The following is a 22,582-nucleotide window of genomic DNA, read 5'->3' on the forward strand; positions in this document are numbered from 1 at the left end:
TACTTGCTCTGGTTGCATTCTATGCATTTCTGCCCGAGTTGTTCAGTTAAATCAATGAATGATTTAAAGCCTTGTCTGCAGTGGATTCCAGCTTGGCTTCTGGCATGTACTTGTTTATTATGTATAGGTCTTGAATAGGGTCAACAAGTTGTAGTTCAGGAATGTTTGATGTGCTATATCTGGCCTTTGTGTCATTCAGCATTATACTTGACACAACACATTAATCCGGCTGACTTCTTGGTGGCAATACATAATTGACATGAGAGGGTGAAAGTGGGAACAAAGCATTTATAAAGATGTTGCCTGATTGTTCTTTTCTAGTATCTGGGAGGATTGGCTGGTACAAAAACAATCAATGCTTGGGGGAAACTGGTCTTGTGTTGACCGTAATGCACCCATATTGTCATTCACAGCACCTTTTCAGCTCTAGAAATCATTTCCCTGCAAGAAACACCCTTGGGTACCAGGGACAAACATCCAAATGTTAGGGCAGAAGAAGCCACCGCTGAAAGAAATGCCATTTGTCATCAAATAACATCAAGCATTGGTGTTAGCAGTGGGGAAAAGGAAACTGGCCTATAGAGTGATGCCTAAAATAGTATCAAGGTTAAGGTATATTACCTGAGAGCTGTAATAATGCAGGAGGCCATAAAATTGCAGCAGATCGATTTTTCTTTTGTGTGACAGATTCGGGAAGGTGGAAATATACCAGGGAAAGCCTTCTGGGCTGCAGTTAGTATAATTGATACAATGAGACAGGAAGGGAGGGAGAGAAAAGAGAGAAACTGACCAAGGAACTCTTCTGAATATCAAACACTAAAGCCTCCTTGGCTGAGTTAGGGTATTTCTATCTCGATTTGGTCCAAACTCACAGTTAATTAATACCAAAACAAAAGGAGGTAAAAGATATCTATAGGAAGATCAGATTGGTACAATTGCTAAGTTTAAATTAAAGCAGGATCAGTGGACATACCAGCCGAGTTTCATTTTTTTCTGTGTAACTCATAGGGTTTTTTTCTTTTTTTTTTGCCATGGCCAAAATCAAACAGCCGTGTAATGACTCTGTCTCGTTGTTTTGCTCATATTCCCTCAAGTATTTTTCTGAGACAGCAGCAAATCAATCATATGTGTCTACTATATTATTTCATGTTTAAGACTATACTACAAAATAGCCCATGTTATCATAACAATTACCCGTTTTTAATATCATCCCCCTGTATGATGAGAAGAATTGATCATAATCTAAAATAATTTATCATTGCACCAGTCGTGAACTGTTGATTGGTCTCCGTCCATCTGTCCATCATGCACAATACTTCAGAAACCAAGAAATTTTGGCAGATGATGCATCTTGATAATGCGCCTCAAGATTTGCAAAATAACAATGATTGGCCAGTCATGGTTCCACCTTTAGGCCAAAAAGATCCAGACCATTGCAGCTAGTCTTGAAACTTGGTACACACATGCAATTCTTCCATCTGAACATATCTGCCTGATGGAGCATTAAGTGCAACCTACTTTTTTTTTGTGCTAATTTACATAATATTTTTGCAAATTCCACTGCCAAATTTATCTCAATACTCACAAGGTAGGAAGTTTCCAAAATATGGTCCAATTATTTCAGGGGAGACCCTGTCATTGTATTTACGAAAAACTGAACCATAGCACCATAATGTTTTGATAAAGGCAAAAAAAAAGCCCATACCCCAGCTTCTCACAAGTGTACCCAGAATTAAGCTGGCTAACGCCTCCATGTCGCCTTTCTACTTGCATCATATGTTTTGGTCTAACATACTGGACTCCATGTGTGTGCCCGCCCCCGACCCCCGTATGATGTAAACAATTTAGGAGGGTTGATGGTAATGTATGTTTTTCCCTGAAAGAAAGAGACTGCATAGATGTTTCGTTTTTGTTGAATTTATCACTATAGGTAAATCATTTTACCACCCTAGAGAGGAAGGCCAAAGAGGAGGTTTATGGATGTGGTGATGGAGGACATGCAAGGGGCCTGCGCGACAGAGGAAGATGCAAAGGACAGGAAGAGATGGAAACAGATGATCCGCTGTGGTGACCCCTACTGGGAGTAGCCGATGGTAGTAGTAGTAGAGCGTAAAACTAACATGTTTTCAGCTTAACAAAAAAAAAGATTCACTACCTCTTTAAGAGTGGAGTAAAACAAAAACACTATTTGCTGTTTCCCACCAAAATCTGGCACCCACCAAGGCTTTGACTTAAATTGCAGTTGGTTTTTGGCTTAGTGGTTGTTTCACTGGTCCTGGGACCATGTGTTCTAGATACTTTTATCAAGGGAGGGGGCTCAGTGTCAAATGATCTCCACCTGAGGGTTAGGGGAGCATGCCCAACAGACCTGATGAACCCAAACATGAAATCAGGTTTTGGGTGGAATGTTTGGTGGACGACTCTTTTTTGCAGTGATTACAACTAAGAGCTGCAGTGGCAGATCTGCAGAGTGGTGGGCTCCACTTGTAAAATGGGGAGCAGAGGGTGTGCACCAGCTATGCGGGGATTCCATTACTCAGCATCCCCCAAAAAAAGCCTATGCCAAAGCTTTAAAAAGTTCTCACAGAATACTGTGGTAGTATGGTGTACCAGGGCCACTATTATAAGCCATTCTCCATACACAGTGCATCCCGAAAGTATTCACACCCCTTCACTTTCCCCACATTTTGTTATGTTACAGCCTTATTCCAAAATGGATTAAATTCCTTTTTTTTTCATCAATCTACACACAATACCCCATAATGACAAAGTGAAAAAGGTTTTGTAGAATTTTTTTGCAAATTTATCAAAAATAAAAAACTGAAATATTGCATGTACATTGTTATGACACTCAAAATTGAGCTCAGGTTCATCCTGTTTCCACTGATCATCCTTGAGATGTTTCTACATCTTGATTGGAGTCCACCTGTAGTAAATTCAATTGATCGGACATGATTTGGAAAGGCACACACCTGTCTATATAAGGTCCCACTGTTGACAGTGCATGTCAGAGCAGAAACCAAGCCATGAAGTCAAAGGAATTGTCTGTGGACCTCCGAGACAGGATTGTATTGAGGCACAGATCTGGGGAAGGGTGCAAAGAAATGTATACAGCTTTGAAGGTCCCAAAGAGCACAGTGGTCTCCATCATTCGTAAATGGAAGAAGTTTGGATCCACCAGGACTCTTCCTAGAGCTGGCCGCCCAGCCAAACTGAGCAATCGGGGGAGAAGGGCCTTGGTAAGGGAGGTGACCAAGAACCCGATGGTCACTCTGACAGAGCTCCAGCGTTCCTCTGTGGAGATGGGAGAACCTTCCAGAAGGAAAACCATCTCTACAGCACTCCATCAATCAGGCCTTTATGGTAGAGTGGCCAGACGGAAGCCTCTACTCAGCAAAAGGCACATGACAGCCCGCTTGGAGTTTGCCAGAAAGCACCTAAAGGACCCTCAGACCATGAAAAACAAGATTCTCTGATCTGATGAAACCAAGACTGAACTCGTTGGCCTGAATGCCAAATGTCACGTCTGAAGGAAACCAGGCACCTCTCATCACCTTGCTAATACCATCCCTACAGTGAAGCATGGTGGTGGCAGCATCATGCTGTGGGGATGTTTTTCAGCGGCAGGAACTGGGAGACTAGTCAGGATCGAGGGAAAGATGAATGGAACAAAGTACAGAGAGATCCTTGATGTAAACCTGCTCCAGAGCGCTCAGGACCTCAGACTGGGGTGAAGGTTTACCTTTCAACGCGACAACGACCCTAGGCACGCAGCCAAGACAATGAAGGAGTGGCTTCGGGACAAGTCTGGAATGTCGTTGGGTGGCCCAGCCAGAGCCCAGACTTGAACCCCATTGAACATCTCTGGAAAGACCTGAAAATAGCTGTGCATCGACGCTCCCCATCTAACCTTACATAGCTCGAGAGGATCTGCAGAGAAGAATGGGAGAAATACCCCAAATATAGGTATGCCAAGCTTGTAGCTTCGTACCCAGGAGACTTGAGGCTGTAAACGCTTCCAATGGTGCCTCAACCAAGTACTGAGTAAAGGGTGTGAATACTTATGTACATGCAATATTTCAGTTTTTTATTTTTAATACATTTGCTAAAAAATTCTACAAAACCTTTTTCACTTTGTCATTATGGGGTATTGTATGTAGATTGATGAGGAAAAAAAGGAATTTAATCCATTTTGGAATAAGGCTGTAACATAACAAAATGTGGGGAAAGTGAAGGGGCGTGAATACTTTCTGGATGCACGGTATATATGCTCAGTATCAGAGTTGTGTCTGTATTTTCAACACCAAACTCTTTCAAAGTGTATGCTGGACAAAGTGACCATGGAATATCATCTCTGGACAGTATCTCGTCATCTGGATAACTTCTTACAGAGCTCTGTTTTGGGCCCTGTGGGATTTCCTTTAGATATTTTTCCAATACGGCTGAAAAAAATGAAACAATTACAATCTGCATCTATATGCTGATCAAATTGTCATTTATTAGATTACTCAACAGGTTGTAATCACTCACAAGCGACCTCCCCTGAAATAATCAACTTACAAAGGGTGTGTAGTCCGATGTGTTAGTGATTTAAGATGGTTAAATATCATTTTAAAATGTACCTCTGCAATATGCTAGCTGACTTAGCATACATCTGCAAAAACATCCGCTGAACCACAAACATTCATCATGATTAATCTAGCAATTTTGCAAACACTGGTACACACACAAACACACAAACACATATATCCCAGTCTTCATCAACCTACTTCAGCATTAAGCCACAAGAGGCCATTTCAGTGACTGTATATGACAGAGGCTTTATATTAATAATACGCCATTATATCAGAAAAGAAGATGGAACTTTGAATCTTTCTTTTTTAATGAATAACAATCAAGTGTTAACATAATTGATGGCATATGGCTCTAGTATTGTCATGAATGGTGAAAAGTACATTATTGATTGTTGTAAACTGACAGTTGTGCAATACAAGGTGTTTTATCAGTTATTTCACAATAGCTCCAAACATCATTAAGCCAAACAGAACCAGAAATATCATTTCAGAAATAATCCAAGGCCGGCACCGTACCCAAATAATGTTAAAACAAACTGAATCAAAATTTCACCCAGCAGCCCTCAAACATATGCAATACTTTAAATGTTTTTACAGTATGTATGAATTTTTTAGTATGCACTTATCTACAGTGAATTTATCATCCAGGGGACCTCACTCCTGCCAAAGCTACTCATTTTTCACAGTGGAGTGCACCGAGGAAGCTGCACAGAAGCCTGTATTAAAAAGCCATGAATGCATTTGCTAGAATGTGGTAATGAGAATCCAGTTTATAATACTGGGTATGTTACACCGACAAGGATCAACTGTAAAACTGGATTAAATCATGGTTTATCTCATCACTCCGTTGCACCAAAATGGTAAACCAAGTTTTAAATTTAGAATATGCTAGTTTAAACCTTTCTTTAAATCTTCTCTTAGATCACTCTCTACACCTCGATTATCATCAGCCCTATTCCTCCAAACTTCTAAACTCCAGTTTCAACTCTAAACACTGATTATCTTTTAACAGACAGTTGAGAAGTGGTTTACTTTTCAAAATTGGCTGCATTTTTTTGTTGGATGATGGCTGGAGCAAAATGATCAGGTCCCCAAGAAAGAAATCAGGGAAAGACTCAATCCAGTTTAATTTTATGATAATTCTGAGTTTTTAATGCGCTACAGGTTCAGCAGGCATCTCAGGAAATTGTTGGACCAGCTATCAAAGGTGAAAGAAAAGCAGCTGTGCCTCTGGTGTAACAGCTGTTAGTGGCCTTGAGGATGCCCCATGATGCTTTCAAATGGTGGACGGGGTCATGTTTAGCTTTCACAATTCAACTGTGTGCCAATTTGTCAGTGTGTCTAGAGCAATAAGAAGTCTAAAGAGACAGCATATTTGCTTTTCACCAACAGCAGAAACAGCAGCAACATTCAGCCAATCAGCTGCATTTCCAGTGTTTCTGGACGCCATAGACTCGATTCATACCCTCATTTACAACCTTTGTGGTGAGGATGGAGAATTCTTTTAAAACCAGAAGGAATAACTTCTCTATGATGTGCAGGTTATGCCTGACAAAACATTTGAGTAGGCCAGCATTATTGCTCAGCCAGGGTCAACACATACCTGTTCTGGGAACAGCCGGTTTTATGCCTTGCTGGAAAGGCAGGCTTACGGAGGTTACCTTCATGTGATAATGGTTATCCAAGCCTTGCATACCTCATGACCCCCCCCCCCCCCCGCCCCGTTTGAAAACCCCAAGTCGAGCAGAAAGCAGGTAAAACACTTGCCACATTGCTGCCAGGGGCATCATAGAGAGTTTGTAGACTGTGGAGAAGGAGATTCCCCTGCTTAAAAGATGGTCTATGAATAAAGCTGGACACCACGTTGCCTATCATTATCACTGTAGCAATTCTCTATAACTTTTTAAAGACATAAAGGGGTGAGCTACCCTGACACAAAAGAAAAAGATGCATTTGATAATGGAGGAGACCAGGAACTCAGTGGAAATACCCTTGGGAATGCAGTGAGGCAGACGCTAATAGAGAACTACTTTGTAGTCTGAGGTTCGCATACTGAACCATTGCTGGGGAGGGGACTAATTTAGGACATGAATGGTGATATATCTGAGACAAGCTCGTGAGATTCTAGGGGAGACACTGCAGAGGGCATCATACTTCAAAAGCCACTCCCATCATAGGGGAAAACACTGCACGGCTTTCCATTCACTTTGCTTGACTGAACTTACCAACAATAAATATGGCTAATGATGTGATAATATGCCCCTGTGGTGGGCTGCACAGTCAGCCAACATAAGCCCAGAATTCATTTGTTTGTGCTCTTAGGCAAAACAGTATCAAGTATTCAGTATCATGAACAGAGGGAAAACTTTCAACCATGAGACCAAGTATGTAAGTGGCTAGAATTGTGTCACTGGTGAATTACTAGTCATTAGCTAGTTACCTTTCATCAGATAACCTGTGTGTTAAAATTTGCTTTTAAATAAGTCCCATTATGGACCCGGAATGTTCCCTCCAAATTCTAAGAGAAGAGGCCCTATATGCAGTGGGGTCCACTAAGTCCACTATCATCCCTGGAAAACTAACAGAATGTTCACTCATGTGGCATTTGTTATTCAAGAATATTTCATCAAACAATGATAACAAATAGAAAACTTTGTTGAGAAAGGACAGTATGGAATGAAATCCTTTCATTTCCTCGAAATACTGTGACAACTTATTTTTCATTTATTTTAATGCATGAACGCTCCCAATAATTACACAATGTGAGTTATTTTGGTCTTGTAACAATTGATGCCAGATATGGGTGTAATTAATGTGGTCCTCAAATGTGTTAACATTGCTACTGTAGGTGCCTTAGTTTTGAAACAGGCCACTTTGCAAAAAATCTTTGGGCAGCATCGTGGCCCAGTGGTTAGCACTGTTGCCTCACAGCAAGAATGCCCTGGGTTCGAACCCCAGGCCGTCCCAGGTCTTTTCTGTGTGGAGTTTACATGTTCTCCTCGTGTCTGTGTGGGTTTTCTCCTGGTGCTCCGGTTTCCTCCCACCATCAAAAAGACATGCATGTTAGGGTTAATACTCCTGTCTGTGCCTCTGAGCAAGGCTATGGAAAGAAGAACTGGAGTTGGTCCCTGGGCACTGCAGCTGTCCACTGCTCCTATACAACAGGATGGGTTAAATGCAGAAGACAACTGCGTTGTAAGAATACAATGACAAAATAAAGTGGCTTTCTTCTTCTTTCTTTCTTGTAGTTTTGTCAGCAGAGCTTGGTAAAATACTTAGTGATCAAATTGTTCTCCTGAGTGATAAAGAACTGTCCCAGGCAGCGCCAAATTGCAGCCAAACTGAAAGTTTCCAAAGGGACAGTACACTGCACACTAGAGATTTTGAGAAACCACATGTCACTTTATCTAAAGCAAGATCAAGCAACCACACCATCTGAAGAGCAACATGTCAAGCTAACTTGTTCACGGGGACAAAACAGCATCACCATCCAAGTTGCAAAGCTGGTTGAATAAAGAAAGCAGCTAGTAAAACAACAGTCAAAAGGCAAAACGTGGCCTGATTGGAGAAGTAGCTGTTTCTACACCACTTGTTCAACATCGAAACGGTTAGCATGGCCCAAAAGAAGTGTCACCACTGAAGACTGGAAAAAAGTCTTGTTGACAAATCAAAATTTGAAGTTTTGGGTTGTAGGATTATGTGAAGAGATGGCCACATGAATGGTCAAAAAACATGGTGGCAACATTCAGGTTTGGGACTGTTTAGTAGGTAACTTGTGCAGGATAAAACTATGCACTGACCAAAGAGACATACCGCTCTATTCTGCAGAGACATGCTATTCCTTCTTGCTTAAAGTTGTGTGGAAGAGAATTTATTTTTGCCAGAGTTATCTGAAGTCCAAGGCACAGCAAGCAATGTTGACTTGTCACCTGACCTTAACTCAATTGAACATGTATACGTCATATCTACTGAGTATTTGAAAAGGGAAATGGTGAAACATATACGGTAACATTACAGGACAACCTTTGAGGTGCTGGAGTGATTTGGATTCTCAAGTTGTGGACAAAGTTGTTGAATAGTGCCAGACAGAAAACAAATGGACGTACCAAATATTGAGAAATTATGTGTTGGCAAAAATGATGTAATCTTGCTGCAGATTTTTACACAGCTGAGTAAAAATGTTTGTGTTAGTTTTTGACGAATGACGAAAACAGACATATGCTGGGCCTTTCTCTTGAAATCTGAGAAACTGACTTCTCTATGGACTGACAATGCAAAACACAGCATGTCGCTCTGGGAGTAATAGGGCTCATATATGACAAGTAAAATGTCAATTGGTGCTTCTCTAGAAGATCAGGAATAAATACGCAAAATATACATAAGCTATAAAGAAATAAAAAAGCAAATAAAGGTGAAAGAACATGTGAAAATAAGCGAAGAGATTATATGCAAATAAATGTGAACTTAAATATGAAGCTAAATACAAATAAACATGAAAAATAAAGCATTAAATTCCCAATCACAAATTTACATATCTATATCAATCTATAGATTTCTCAATCGCTCAATACTTTTTTTAAATTGTATTTTTTTATTCCTCTTACATATCTAGTACACGTTTATTATCATATCAATTCATTTAATTTGTTACCCTGTGTTCCAGGTTTAAAAATAGATTGCATTTCAACAAAATGCTTTATTTAGCAGACAGTCTCTGTTAAATTAATAAAGGCTGAACTTAATCTTGATGCTCCTTTCCATGCCATTGCTTTTGAATATACTCTGCAATTCCTCCACTTAGTAAATCAACATTGTCTCGATCAGATGAGCAGCTCCCTGCCAATCAGGACTCAGCATTGAGACTAATCCAACCATGCATAATACATCTAACTGAGAGACATGATAAAACACTTCTTCGTGAGAGAAGTCATACGCAAGAATAAATGCACGACTATTAATAACAGCCCTGTGTGCAACTGCTCGTGTTGTAATTTCTTTGCCACCAGCTTGGTGGGTTCCCAGTCTAGTTTCGCATTTTTAGAGGATAGACCGTCGCCTAATTCCCACATCATATTTCAGCATGCTGTGATTCCACAGACCTTGTTCTGTTGCCTTATTCAATAAGTTGGGCAAGTGCAGCCTTGTCTGCAGGCTCAGCTGATTGCGGCACATACGGACAGCCACGCTCCCGTCCTGTGTGCGTATGAACAAAGCACGGCATTTGCATTGTGTGGATGCGTCATTGCTATTCATTACAGCTTCCCCAGCTCCCCATATCGCCGGCAAGGCAGGTCTTCCAGAGAGGAACCGATTCGCGGACTGATTAAACCAGGTAAGAATCGAACTTTATTTCTGTTCATGTATATAGCTAGGGATAGGCTATGAGTGTCAGACACACGTTATTAACGGGCGGTTATGACAAACGACCCCCTGTTCTCTTGGCAAATTGGCACGCTGTAGACTATTCATGTCGTCTCCATTGTATGCCGCTGTGACGGTCTTTCGAAGCATAGGTGCAGGCCCACTACACATCTACAGATGTCACGAGTTGGCTCTCCGTTTCCCCCATTAATGCGTTTTCCAGGCAAAAATGTCATCGTGTATATGGTTTTCCCCCCCTCCATTTTTTTGTAGAATGCAGTGTTGCTCCAATTATTTTTTTTCATTGGAAGCAGTTTCGCCACCGTTCGGTGTTGCGCAATATACCCACTCAAGTGCATAACGATGGGTTTCAATTATTTAGAGCAGTCACATGGGCGTGTCTTAAATGGCTATATACCCTAGAGGTGAAAATGCACCGCCTTGGCTACAAAAAAAAATGTGTTGTAACGTTTTGCCGGTCTTATCTCAGCTCCATTTCTTTTAGGTAATCAGATGGGCCTGCCGAGGTGTTCGGTTCCGCTTTCCTCATCGTGCTGATTTCGGAGAAAGGTATACATTATCTAAGGCTTCTATATATATCGCAGTAAGTGCTTTGGGACAATAAACCAAATGACGGCCAAGACGTCCGAAGATGCGGGGCTCTCCATACCGCTGCGCATGCTGTGCCACGGCGCCTCTCCCCAGATGAACGGCACCTGCGCGGAGCAGATGGCGCCCTTTTTCCCACCTTTCTCCTCGACTTTTGCGCTCGTCGTGCTGGTGGCCATGATCATTGGGATAATATTTGTTTCCCTGGCAACCTTCCACTTCCACAAGAGGAAGCTGAGGAAGAGGAAGATCCAGCGGGCTCAGGAGGAGTACGAGCGCGACAGCCGCAGCTCGGCGCGGTCTAATAAGGAGCCCGTCAAGCCCCGCGTCATCGTCCGCCCGCCCGGCCGGGACGCCGAGAGGTCGGCAGCGTCTCGGACGTGCGTCGAAACCCCCTCTTGTCACACAACAGACACCGACAACTTAACGGCCGACGGCGAGTCGAATTCGGATACCGCGCTGCCGGACGAGGGGCCGGAACACATGCTGCATACGGTCGTCTCGTCTTGACAATTCCGCATTGGACTCTCTGATTTGGGCTCGTGTGAATACAGACCAGTATAATTCACCAATTAAAATTTCAGGGGCAAACGAAACTCTCGACATCCGCTTGGAGTAAACTGAGGAAAAAGCAATATGGCACAAAGTACAGCCGTACAACATGACCTCAAGCTATATCTCACTTTCATTCGCTCATCGCTTATCAGTCGAGTGGATTAATCCCAGCTCCGCTTGTAACTGACATATAAAGTAGAGAAGAAAAAAAATAAATGTAGAATATAGGTAGACTAGTGTAGCTTTGATATAGTCTCGGCGATATAGAGAAACTGCTAATGTTGTCACGTTAGAACAGTAGGTTAGTCTTCGCAAATGGGGTGTGGAGCCGTCACGGTGTGACCGGCGTGGCAGATTTCGTTTTGTTGATGTAGTGCATATAGTCACACACCCTCTTGATACAGATTATATTTATGTAAAGGATGGTGTAAAGTATCTGCCTGCTAGTCCTTGATTTTAAACGTCTTCGCCGCAGGGAGACAAAAATTCCGCTCTTTTAACCTTCAAGATGTTTAAACTTTAAATGTTTCCTAGGGTGTAACATCATTCTGTTGAATTATTCAAACTGTGTCAAGTGGGTGACGCAATACTGACCATCATGATGTGGTGGCTATGTGTCCTTATACCTTTGCATGCCCTATAACACAGTAACACTTTATTCTTAGGCTATTGTGGTGCTGTTAGGCAGTGCAAAGCTGCATAGGCTATATAGAAATGGCTAATTTATTTGCATATTTTTTTTCCTTGAAGTGACTTTACATATTTATATAAAGTACACCTGTCTTTCTCCTGATGTCTGTAAGACATTTGTAGGTAGCATTAGTTATCCTACATACTGTAGGATACAAGAAATGTTGCTGTAGTTATGCACACAAGACTTTTCTTTCATGTGTCAGACGGTAAATTTGAGCGCTAATGCAGTATTTTCATCTTTGAGTATTTATAATGTATTCTCTGAGATGTAATAAATGAAGAATCCTTAAAACAGGGACTTTCAGTCCAATTTAAATGAGTTTTTTGTATTTAATATTTGCGTCATGTTTCACTTATCACAAGGATGGATGCACTGTATGTTATTGAGAAAGCTGAAATGCTTAATATTCAAGCTATGATTTTCTTACCTGGATTGTTGACCATGTATCAAGACACGCTATGGGAATATTCTGAATTTGTAGATTAACATTTTAAAATTACTGTAATCTGCCATCTAGTAGGCTATACATAAGTTTGAAAGCATCCTTCACTATAGTTTTATACAACTAGCTTGCACATTACACTGTCAGTACGGTATATGCTTTCAGCTGTGTCCATTTGTTAGAGTGCAAGAGCCTTAGATAATCCTACACAGGTCATATCTCAATATGTATCAATTCATATTTCAGGTTTGGTAAATGTTTTTCACTAGCATTTTACAGGATTTTCTTCATTCAAACATTCTACTAGATGAGTATACACTACCCAAATCATTTAAAATCTCTGCATTTGGAAACATGTCAAGTGCAAAGAGAACCATAGAACCATATATTTCTGTGTACAGAACCATGTAATTGGCTTGTACCACACAATTCAGCCTATTCTGGACTCAATTTGAAGTGTCATCCTTAATCCAGACTCCTGCATTGACATCTACTGGAACAAGCTGCATCCCGTCGTGCCATTGGCCAGTTGTCAGTTTTGACAGCAGTATGCCCTAATGGAGGTCTATGGCAGTGAATCAGCAAAAGTCCCTCCTCAGTCAGGCTCTGTGTCTTGGCCAGGTGCCATGAGAGCATGTTCCTAATTGTCTGCACAAACAGAGCCCTGGGAGTTGGATCCTGATCTTTGGCTGGTCTCCAGCTTCTGCTAGATTGCCCATCTGATAAGGAAAGTGAGAACTTATGGCTGTACCATTCTTATTCAGGGCTACAGGGAACAGAGGGTGTTACAGTATAAACTGAAACGCAGTATAATTGTGACTGGTATAAGGACAAATGGAGGGTGATTAATGCAGATGGTATTTATGCATGCTTGCTTAGAGAGGATTTACAGATTACTAACCAGCAGACCATAAGGATTGATTTCGCTACGGACATTAACAGACTGGAAAGTGAATAACTGAAAAGGGGGGAGTGAGGGAACCTCGTTTGGTGCCACATGAGCAATTATACATTTTGCACTGTATTCCATTGTGTTGCATACAATACGCATCTGCCAATACCTCATCTTCTTAAATCGAGGTCCAAAAAATGTGCACATTGTGATTTATGAATTATGTTTTTGACCCAGCTCAGGCCAAAATTAAACTTGGAGGGGGGGGGGTTCAAGTGGGACAAACTATGATACAATGGAAATGAACTGCAGGCAACCATTTAAAAAAGCTTCTGCAACTGAGCCCAGGTGAGAATTCAGCAGTTATGGATCTTCCCCCCAATAAATACCTAAACCTACGACTCGTTTCACCTGTGGGAGGAATATGGTCGTGGTACAGAGGCAAGCCCCAATATATTTAGTGCAGGTAGAGGTAAACTAAAGGCCCTTCTGGCAAATCAGTAGCCTGAGGTACTGTGGAGAGGTATGTATACAAAGTCTGTGTGTGCAAAATCTTTTTTTTTGGCAGCAGATAATCCATCTGGACTCTTACTAGAACAATACCACTGCTGATGCTCTCCACAAGAAGGAAATATAAGGAACGGTGAGGGAGCATTTGAGTTCAGGAAGTTATGATAGACATGAGTTATTTTTTAGAGCTGGTGGCTCTAGCCTTGGCCTTTTGCAAACCCTTTGCCGTGATGGGAGTTTGGTGACAGGGGCTGGAGATGGGGATAAGGTGGAAAGTAGTTATGGGCTACACTAGCGGTGGTCTGAGCATAGGGATGGATGACACAACTAGCTACCAATGAATACATTCAGTTCTGGGGGTGAAGCTCGGCTGTGTTCAGGGCTGCGTCCTTGTTCCCAGCTCACCTAAGGGCCATGTTTTCAAAACCAGAAGCCCATGGTTTACGATCTTCTCCTTCCACCTGAAATGAAAACTAGGCACACTCTTAGAATAGAATAGAAAATACTTTATTGTCTATTTTTTGCATAAAAAGGCAGAAATTTGTATATTGCTTGCATGTGCACAAAAAAAACCTGCTATTAAAATGGGCAAATTAAAACACATATATCCCATCCAGACAGGACACATTAAAACACATTTACATAAAAACACAATAGGAGCACCAGATATTCTATGGCGAGGACTGAATCAGGGTTAAATAGATATGGCAGCACAGTGGCGCATTGGTTAGTGCTGTCGCCTCACAGCAAGAAGGTCCTGGGTTTGAACCCTGGGGTTGTCCAACCTTGGGGGTCATCCCAGGTCGTCCTCTGTGTGGTTTGCATGTTCTCCCCGTGTCTGCGGTGGGTTTTCTCCAGGTGCTCCGGTTTACCCCACGATTAAAAAGACATGCATGTTAGGGTTTATACTCCTGTCTGTGCCCCTGACAAAGGCATGGCGAGACAAACTGGAGTTGGTCCCCGGGTGCTGCACGGCGGCTGCCCACTGCTCCTAGCTACACAGCTAGGACGGGTTAAATGCAGAGCGTGATTTCCCTACAGGGATCAATAAAGTATCTCAAAATCAAAAAATTAAAATAAAATAAAAAAAAAATATATATATATACAGTGCATCCCGAAAGTATTCACACCCCTCCACTTTCCCCACATTTTGTTATGTTACAGCCTTATTCCAAAATGGATTAAATTCCTTTTTTTTCTCATCAATCTACACAAAATACCCCATAATGACAAAGTGAAAAATGTTTTGTAGAATTTTTTGCAAATTTATTAAAAATAAAAAACTGAAATATTGCATGTACATAAGTATCCACACCCTTCGCTATGACACTCAGAATTGAGCTCAGGTTCATCCTGTTTCCACTGATCATCCTTGAGATGTTTCTACATCTTGATTGGAGTCCACCTGTAGTAAATTCAATAGATCGGACATGATTTGGAAAGGCACACACCTGTCTATATAAGGGCCCACTGTTGACAGTGCATGTCAGAGCAGAAACCAAGCCATGAAGTCAAAGGAATTGTCTGCAGACCTCCGAGATAGGATTGTATCGAGGCACAGACCTGGGGAAGAGTAAAAAAAACTTCTACAGCTTTGAAGGTCCCGAAGAGCACAGTGGTCTCCATTATTCATAAATGGAAGAAGTTTGGATCCACCAGGACTCTTCCTAGAGCTGGCCACCCAGCCAAACTGAACAATCAGGGGAGAAGGGCCTTGGTCAGGGAGGTGACCAAGAACCCGATGGTCACTCTGACAGAGCTCCAGCGTTCCTCTGTGGAGATGGGAGAACCTTCCAGAAAGACAATCGTCTCTGCAGCACTCCACCAATCGGGCCTTTATGGTAGAGTGGCCAGACGGAAGCCTCTGCTCAGTAAAAGGCACATGACAGCCCGCTTGGAGTTTGCCAGAAAGCACCTAAAGAACTCTCAGACCATGAGAAACAAGATTCTCTGGTCTGATGAAACCAAGATTGAACTCTTTGGCCTGAATGCCAAACGTCACGTCTGGAGAAAACCAGGCACCTCTCATCACCTTGCTAATACCATCCCTAGTGAAGCATGGTGGTGGCAGCATCATGCTGTGGGGATGTTTTTCAGCGGCAGAAATTGGGAGACTAGTCAGGATCAAGGGAAAGATGAATGGAGCAAAGTACAGAGAGATCCTTGATGAAAACCTGCTCCAGAGCGCTCAGGACCTCAGACTGCGGCGAAGGTTTACCTTTCAACACGACAACGACCCTAAGCACACAGCCAAGACAACGAAGGAGTGGCTTCGGGACAAGTCTGTGAATGTCCTTGAGTGGCCCAGCCAGAGCCCAGACTTGAACCCCATTGAACATCTCTGGAAAGACCTGAAAATAGCTGTGCATCGACGCTCCCCATCTAACCTTACAGAGCACGGGGGGATCTGCAGAGAAGAATAGGAAAAATACCCCAAATATAGGTGCCAAGCTTGTAGCTTCGTACCCAAGAAGACTTGAGGCTGTAATCGTTGCCAAGGGTGCCTCAACCAAGTACTGAGTAAAGGGTGTGAATACTTATGTACATGCAATATTTCAGTTTTTTATTTTTAATAAATTTGCAAAAATTTCTACAAAACCTTTTTCGCTTTGTCATTACGGGGTATTGTATGTAGATTGATGAGGAAAAAAAAGAATTTAATCCATTTTGGAATAAGGCTGTAACATAACAAAATGTGGGGAAAGTGAAGGGGTGTGAATACTTTCCGGATGCACTGTGTGTGTGTGTGTGTGTGTGTGTGTGTGTGTGTGTGTGTGTGTGTGTGTGTGTGTGTGTGTGTATATATATATATATATATATATATATATATATATACATAGATAGATAGATAGATAGATAGATAGATAGATAAATAGATAGATAGATAGATAGATAGATAGATAGCAGGCTGGCTTCAAAAAGTGGCTGTCCTTACTGAGATGTTTTATGGCAAGTGGGACAAACGGTTTTCTATAGATGTTTTTCTTTGCACAGGGGGACACTTTATCTTTGCCTTGAGGGCAGTAGCTGAAAGTGGTGATTTAAGATTTTGCCACTTAAGCGTTGGACTGCTTTGCCATAGTGACAGGACGGTTGGATTTGTTTGCAGCCTGTAACTGTACCGCCCAGTTTTAACTATTCTGGAAAGCTTTGCTGTCATGCAATACTTCACATTCACACAGTTGCATGCATTTAAGTCTGAGAGTTGCTCAACATGATCACAGCCCTCTACCACTGGCCAATGAAACTCCGCTGGAGCAGTTTAGGATTCATTGCACTGTTCAAGAGCAATTTGATGTTTCTTGTAGAAGGGGAAAGCGCTGCTCATTCACCTTCCCTGTCCCACTTGCAGTCAAAAGACTTGTCTTTGATCCTTCATGCCTCAAGGTGCCCTAAACATTTACAACTAGGTAGACATCAACAGATCTTGGCTTAAAGCCTTTATACACAGATATTTATAGATATTTGATTTACTCTTGTGTTAGACTGTCTACCACTGGTTCATCCATGAATTACACATGTGCTTAAAGAAATTAGTTGCGTTTCTTTTTTTGTTGCTTAACTGCACATGATGTTGAGAGCAATCCATGTAAATCATGTGTGGGCTTCTCTATAATTCCCATAATTCACAATTTATTCATCCAGTATATACTGATCCAGGCAGGTTATACATACATACATACAGTGCATCCGGAAAGTATTCACACCCCTTCACTTTCCCCACATTTTGTTATGTTACAGCCTAATTCCAAAATGGATTAAATTCCTTTTTTTTCTCGTCCATCTACACATAATACCCCATAATGACAATGTGAAAAAGGTTTTGTAGAAATTATTGCAAATTTATTAAAAATAAAAAACTGAAATATTGCATGTACATAAGTATTCACACCCTTTGCTATGACACTCAGAATTGAGCTGAGGTTCATCCTGTTTCCATTGATCATCCTTGAGATGTTTCTACATCTCGATTGGAGTCCATCTGTAGTAAATTCAATTGATTGGACATGATTTGGAAAGGCACACACCTGTCTATATATGGTCCCACTGTTGAAAGTGCATGTCAGAGCAGAAACCAAGCCATGAAGTCAAAGGAACTGTCTGTGGACCTCCGAGATAGGATTGTATCGAGGTGCAGATCTGGGGAAAGGTACAAAAAAATTTCTACAGCTTTGAAGGTCCCGAAGAGCACAGTGGTCTCCATCATTCGTAAATGGAAGAAGTTTGGATCCACCAGGACTCTTCCTAGAGCTGGCCGCCCAGCCAAACTGAGCAATCGGGGGAGAAGGGCCTTGGTCAGGGAGGTGACCAAGAACCCGATGGTCACTCTGACAGAGCTCCAGCGTTCCTCTGTGGAGATGGAAGAACCTTCCAGAAAGACAACCATCTCTGCAGCACTCCACCAATCAGGCCTTTATGGTAGAGTGGCCAGACGGAAGCCTCTGCTTAGTAAAGGGCACATGACAGCCCGCTTGGAGTTTGCCAGAAAGCACCTAAAGGACTCTCAGACCATGAGAAACAAGACTCTCTGGTCTGATTAAACCAAGATTGAACTCCTTGGCCTGAATGCCAAACGTCACGTCTGGAGGAAACCAGGCACCTCTCATCACCTTGCTAATACCATCCCTACAGTGAAGCATGGTGGTGGCAGCATCATGCTGTGGGGATGTTTTTCAGCGGCAGGAACTGGGAGACTAGTCAGGATCGAGGGAAAGATGAATGGAACAAAGTACAGAGAGATCCTTGATGTAAACCTGCTCCAGAGCGCTCAGGACCTCAGACTGGGGTGAAGGTTTACCTTTCAACGCGACAACGACCCTAGGCACGCAGCCAAGACAATGAAGGAGTGGCTTCGGGACAAGTCTGGAATGTCGTTGGGTGGCCCAGCCAGAGCCCAGACTTGAACCCCATTGAACATCTCTGGAAAGGCCTGAAAATAGCTGTGCAGCAACACTCCCCATCTAACCTTACAGAGCTCGAGAGGATCTGGAGAGAAGAATGGGAGAAATACCCCAAATATAGGTGTGCCAAGCTTGTAGCTTCATACCCAAGAAGACTTGAGGCTGTAATCGCTGCCAAGGGTGCCTCAACCAAGTACTGAGTAAAGGGTGTGAATACTTATGTACATGCAATATTTCAGTTTTTTATTTTTAATAAATTTGCAAAAATTTCTACAAAACCTTTTTCACTTTGTCATTATGGGGTATTGTATGTAGATTGATGAGAAAAAAAAGGAATTTAATACATTTTGGAATTAGGCTGTAATATAACAAAATGTGGGGAAAGTGAAGGGGTGTGAATACTTTCCGGATGCACTGTACATACATATACATACATACATTTTGCTTGTATTTTCACAAAATTGACCACAGCAGTGTTTAGAACATTATTGTTATTTATTCAGAGGATCTCATATTACCTCTGAATAGTTTGTACTGAAGGTTCAATCATACAAAGCAAGTCTGTACTTGACCACAATAGTTTTGTGCCCTCCATGTCAAAAATTACATGCTGGAATATGAAGAGGTGTATGCCACTAAATGTTTTGGCTTGACATGTTTTTGCATACAACTTAATATTGCTTTCAAAGTCCAGAACAGAGCAAGTCTATAAATTAAGTAAATTCAGTTTCTATTCTTTCCTTTTGTTTTGAAGCTCTAAATTAACATGCAGTGCGGCTCCACTGTCTACTCCTGTGCTGGAGACAGTAAATGCATTTCTATGTCTGCCCTCCAGAGATGCCTCCCCCCGGGCATGTTGCAGCATTAAAATGTCTCCCCATTAATTATGGAGATTGAAACAAGCTGAGCGCCAGCATACAACACTAAGCACTGCTGCTCCTCTCCTCGCTCTTTAGCCATCTCTATCTATCTCTCTCTCTCCCTCTCTCACACACACACACACACACACACACACACACACACACACACACACACACACACACACACACACACACACACACACACACACACACACACACACACAGAGTCTTTATAGTGTGTCCATTGAGCATGAGCATTGCTGGTCGGCAGTGAATTGAACATCTGAACTGGGATTCACAGTCAAGCACAAGGATCCAAAAGCTGATTCGTTTGGAAACATGGTCCATTGAGTCATGGATGGATTTTGTTCTGTACAAACTGCTTCGACAAAAAGAAGGCCATCACCCCGATGCCTTCAAGGTCGTGCCTTCTCAAGCATTATTCTGGTGCAATTTAGTTATGGCTTTTATATTACACGTGTCTTGGTTCTCTCAGGAGGAATCTCCAAAGCCAAGTTGCTTTTGGCACATTCCTTACATAAGCCTTAGGCCTGCACCTTGTTTAATGTATCTAAATTGTGGTCAAGGTCAGATGTAGGGACATTTTACTTCCACATCCTATGTCCATCTCTCGTCAGTGTCGGCATCAACATAGCCGCCTCTCCCCTAACAGCATTAAAAGGTGAAATAACTGTCCTTGGTAATGCTTGTTGGTGTGCCCCATGTCTATATTCTTGATCCTTCATTGCCTCTCAGTTCCATGGTCATTTGGTAAAGTAGCTTTTCCAGGTATATGGAAATGGGGGTATTCAGAGCCACTGAACAACAAATGCTTCCTATACCTTCTTCAAGCGGACAGCTTTGTTATTCTGTGCTGACTGGCCACACACAAAGACTATGAAAGCTTCCACAAAATGTTATATTATGTCCCGTAAAATTCTTGCCTATAAACTGATGGCGAGAAAATAATGACCCACTACTGCTGATGAGATGCCGACTTTGCAGATGAGTTATCTTAACATTTTCATCTTGCTGAAGGGCAGGGACATCATTTTTAGTCTCCGGGAGTAGTGCTCTTCAAATTTCCAACCCTCTTCTCTGCATTTCACTGCAGCATGTTGGGAATTAATAGAAATTATAATTGTCATTTATTTTAATTACAGATGGAGAGACTTAATTCTATGACGTAACCTATAGTAATAAAAATTAGTTGGAAATATTAAAAACTAGAAGACTTCCCGGTCATGACAGAGTGAGAACGTCTTTCCAAAGCTCTCCTCGTCTTCTGTATAATTTATTCCTTTAAAATACGCTTCTTCTTTTTTTCTTTTTATACTTAAACCTACACCTCTTTATAACTATCAGTATTATTATCGTTATTGTTTGACCTGTAACAATGTCTACCAAAAGCGACAGGGTTAAAACACCAACAAGCCCGAGCAGACCTCACCACCTAAACCATGCGCAAGCAGGCTAACGGCTGAACTCGTCACATATGGACGCTTGTTGAGGACGACCTCTTCATCACTGTTCAACTTTCTAGGGTACCCCTTTGACGTCAACTTTCAATGTGGAGGGACTGAGATCAGTCACAGCCACAAAAACAAAACAAACAAAAAAACCTAACCCTAACCTCATTCATCAAACTTAGTTATATCACACACAAATCAGTATTTTTAGGGTACAAAAAAATCATCCCTGGTGCCAGCACGCAATTTTAACACAACACATTACATGCCACAACCACATAATGCGAGTGTTAAGAGGTCGTGGTCATTTCACGTATTTCTGCGAGATCATGTTGATGAATGTACACAGATAAAAGATAGATTTAGACTCTGTAATTCTATTTTTTTTAAAAAACACAGTCGGGATAATCTTGAATGGTTTTTTTTTTCGGTTTTTTGTTTGTTTGGGTTTTTTTTTTCTGTGTCTACAACTACCCTCCACGTTGAAAGCTGACGTTAAAGGGGTACCTAGAGCGTTGAACAGTGACGAAGAGGTCGTCCTCAACAAGAGCCCATATGTGATGAGTTGGGAGTGAGAATGTGTAGGGCTAGCAATACTGAAGGAATTGAGAGAGGGTATCAAAGCTGACATGGCAGCAGTGAAGGAGGAAATATCAGCAGAGCTACGTTCTTCTGTATCAGTCCTCCAAACTACTGTCTTTGCCCATGTCGAAAAAATTGCGGACATTGAAACCTCTCTGACAAAATGTGAATGCGAGTGTCACAGAGCTGGATATTCTAGAAAACGTCTCAAGGAACAACATTAGGGTGATTGGACTAGAGGAGAAAATCGAAAGAAACCACCCCTCTGCCCCCATGGAAAAGTTCCTGACCGAGGTTTTTGGGGAGGACAGATTTACTCGACCGCCTGTGGTGGAACGCGCTCACCGGACTCTGAGAACGCCGCTGTCGACAGGTCCTTCGCGGGCTATGGTGGTTCCATAGCTCTGAGACTCACGCATTGAGACCCCATCTCACGGTCTCACGCATCCCGTGAAATCTCACGCATTCCATCCAGAACTCGTTAGCTGCACACATAGCAAGGGAAAAAGCTCTATAAAAATGTTAACGAAATAGCCTATACTTTAGTTTATTACTTGGTTTGATTTGATTTGTTAGGGTCAGAAATACATGAACAAGGTAAAATCTAATTGGTTGAGCATTACTACACTAATTGGTTAAGCGTTACTTTAGCCAATCAGAAACGTTCCTCGATCTTGCTCTTCAACGGTGGGATGTTTGCGACAGCTAGCAAAAATGTCGAAACACAAGTTAAGCGGTGTGCACACATATAAAATAAAATTCAACAGTGAATGGATAAAGTCATCTCCTGAATATGGATGCATTCATCGAGACAAACTGGACGTCTACACATTTTTCTGTGACATTTGCAAAAGATTTCTAAGCTGTGCTCACCAAGGACGGACAGATGTTGAACGTCACGTCAATGGCGAGGAGCAAAGAGAGAAGAAACAAGCCGTGGTTGGCATGGCTTCGTTGCAAACCTTCTTTTTACCAAACGCTTCACCATTGCATGATAAGATTATCAAGGCCGAGGTTTTATTTTCTAATTTTCTCGTAGAACAAAATTTACCAATCGCCACAGCAAACCACATCGGGCCTTTAGTCAGAGCTGACTATCCAGACAGTGAAATCGCTAAAGGTTATTTCTCCGT

The 22,582-nt window shown here is 41.9% G+C and overlaps 1 protein-coding gene across 1 annotated transcript; it reads left to right on the plus strand.

Annotated features, from left to right (window-relative positions):
• Positions 1–9,770: 9,770 nt before the first annotated feature.
• LOC130116323 (uncharacterized protein C11orf87-like) lies at positions 9,771–11,054 on the plus strand. Its single transcript, XM_056284243.1, has 2 exons — positions 9,771–9,906; positions 10,441–11,054. Exon 2 carries the CDS (start codon positions 10,566–10,568, stop codon positions 11,052–11,054), a length of 489 nt encoding a protein of 162 aa, XP_056140218.1. The 5' UTR covers positions 9,771–9,906; positions 10,441–10,565.
• The last annotated feature ends 11,528 nt before the right edge of the window (positions 11,055–22,582 follow it).

Source organism: Lampris incognitus, chromosome 8, assembly GCF_029633865.1.
Source record: "Lampris incognitus isolate fLamInc1 chromosome 8, fLamInc1.hap2, whole genome shotgun sequence".
Classification (NCBI taxonomy): Eukaryota; Metazoa; Chordata; class Actinopteri; order Lampriformes; family Lampridae; genus Lampris; species Lampris incognitus.

What these genes read in the sequence shown, in the direction of transcription:
- LOC130116323 (XM_056284243.1), top strand. Translation starts at nt 10,566, where the DNA reads ATGACGGCCAAGACGTCCGAAGATGCGGGGCTCTCCATACCGCTGCGC.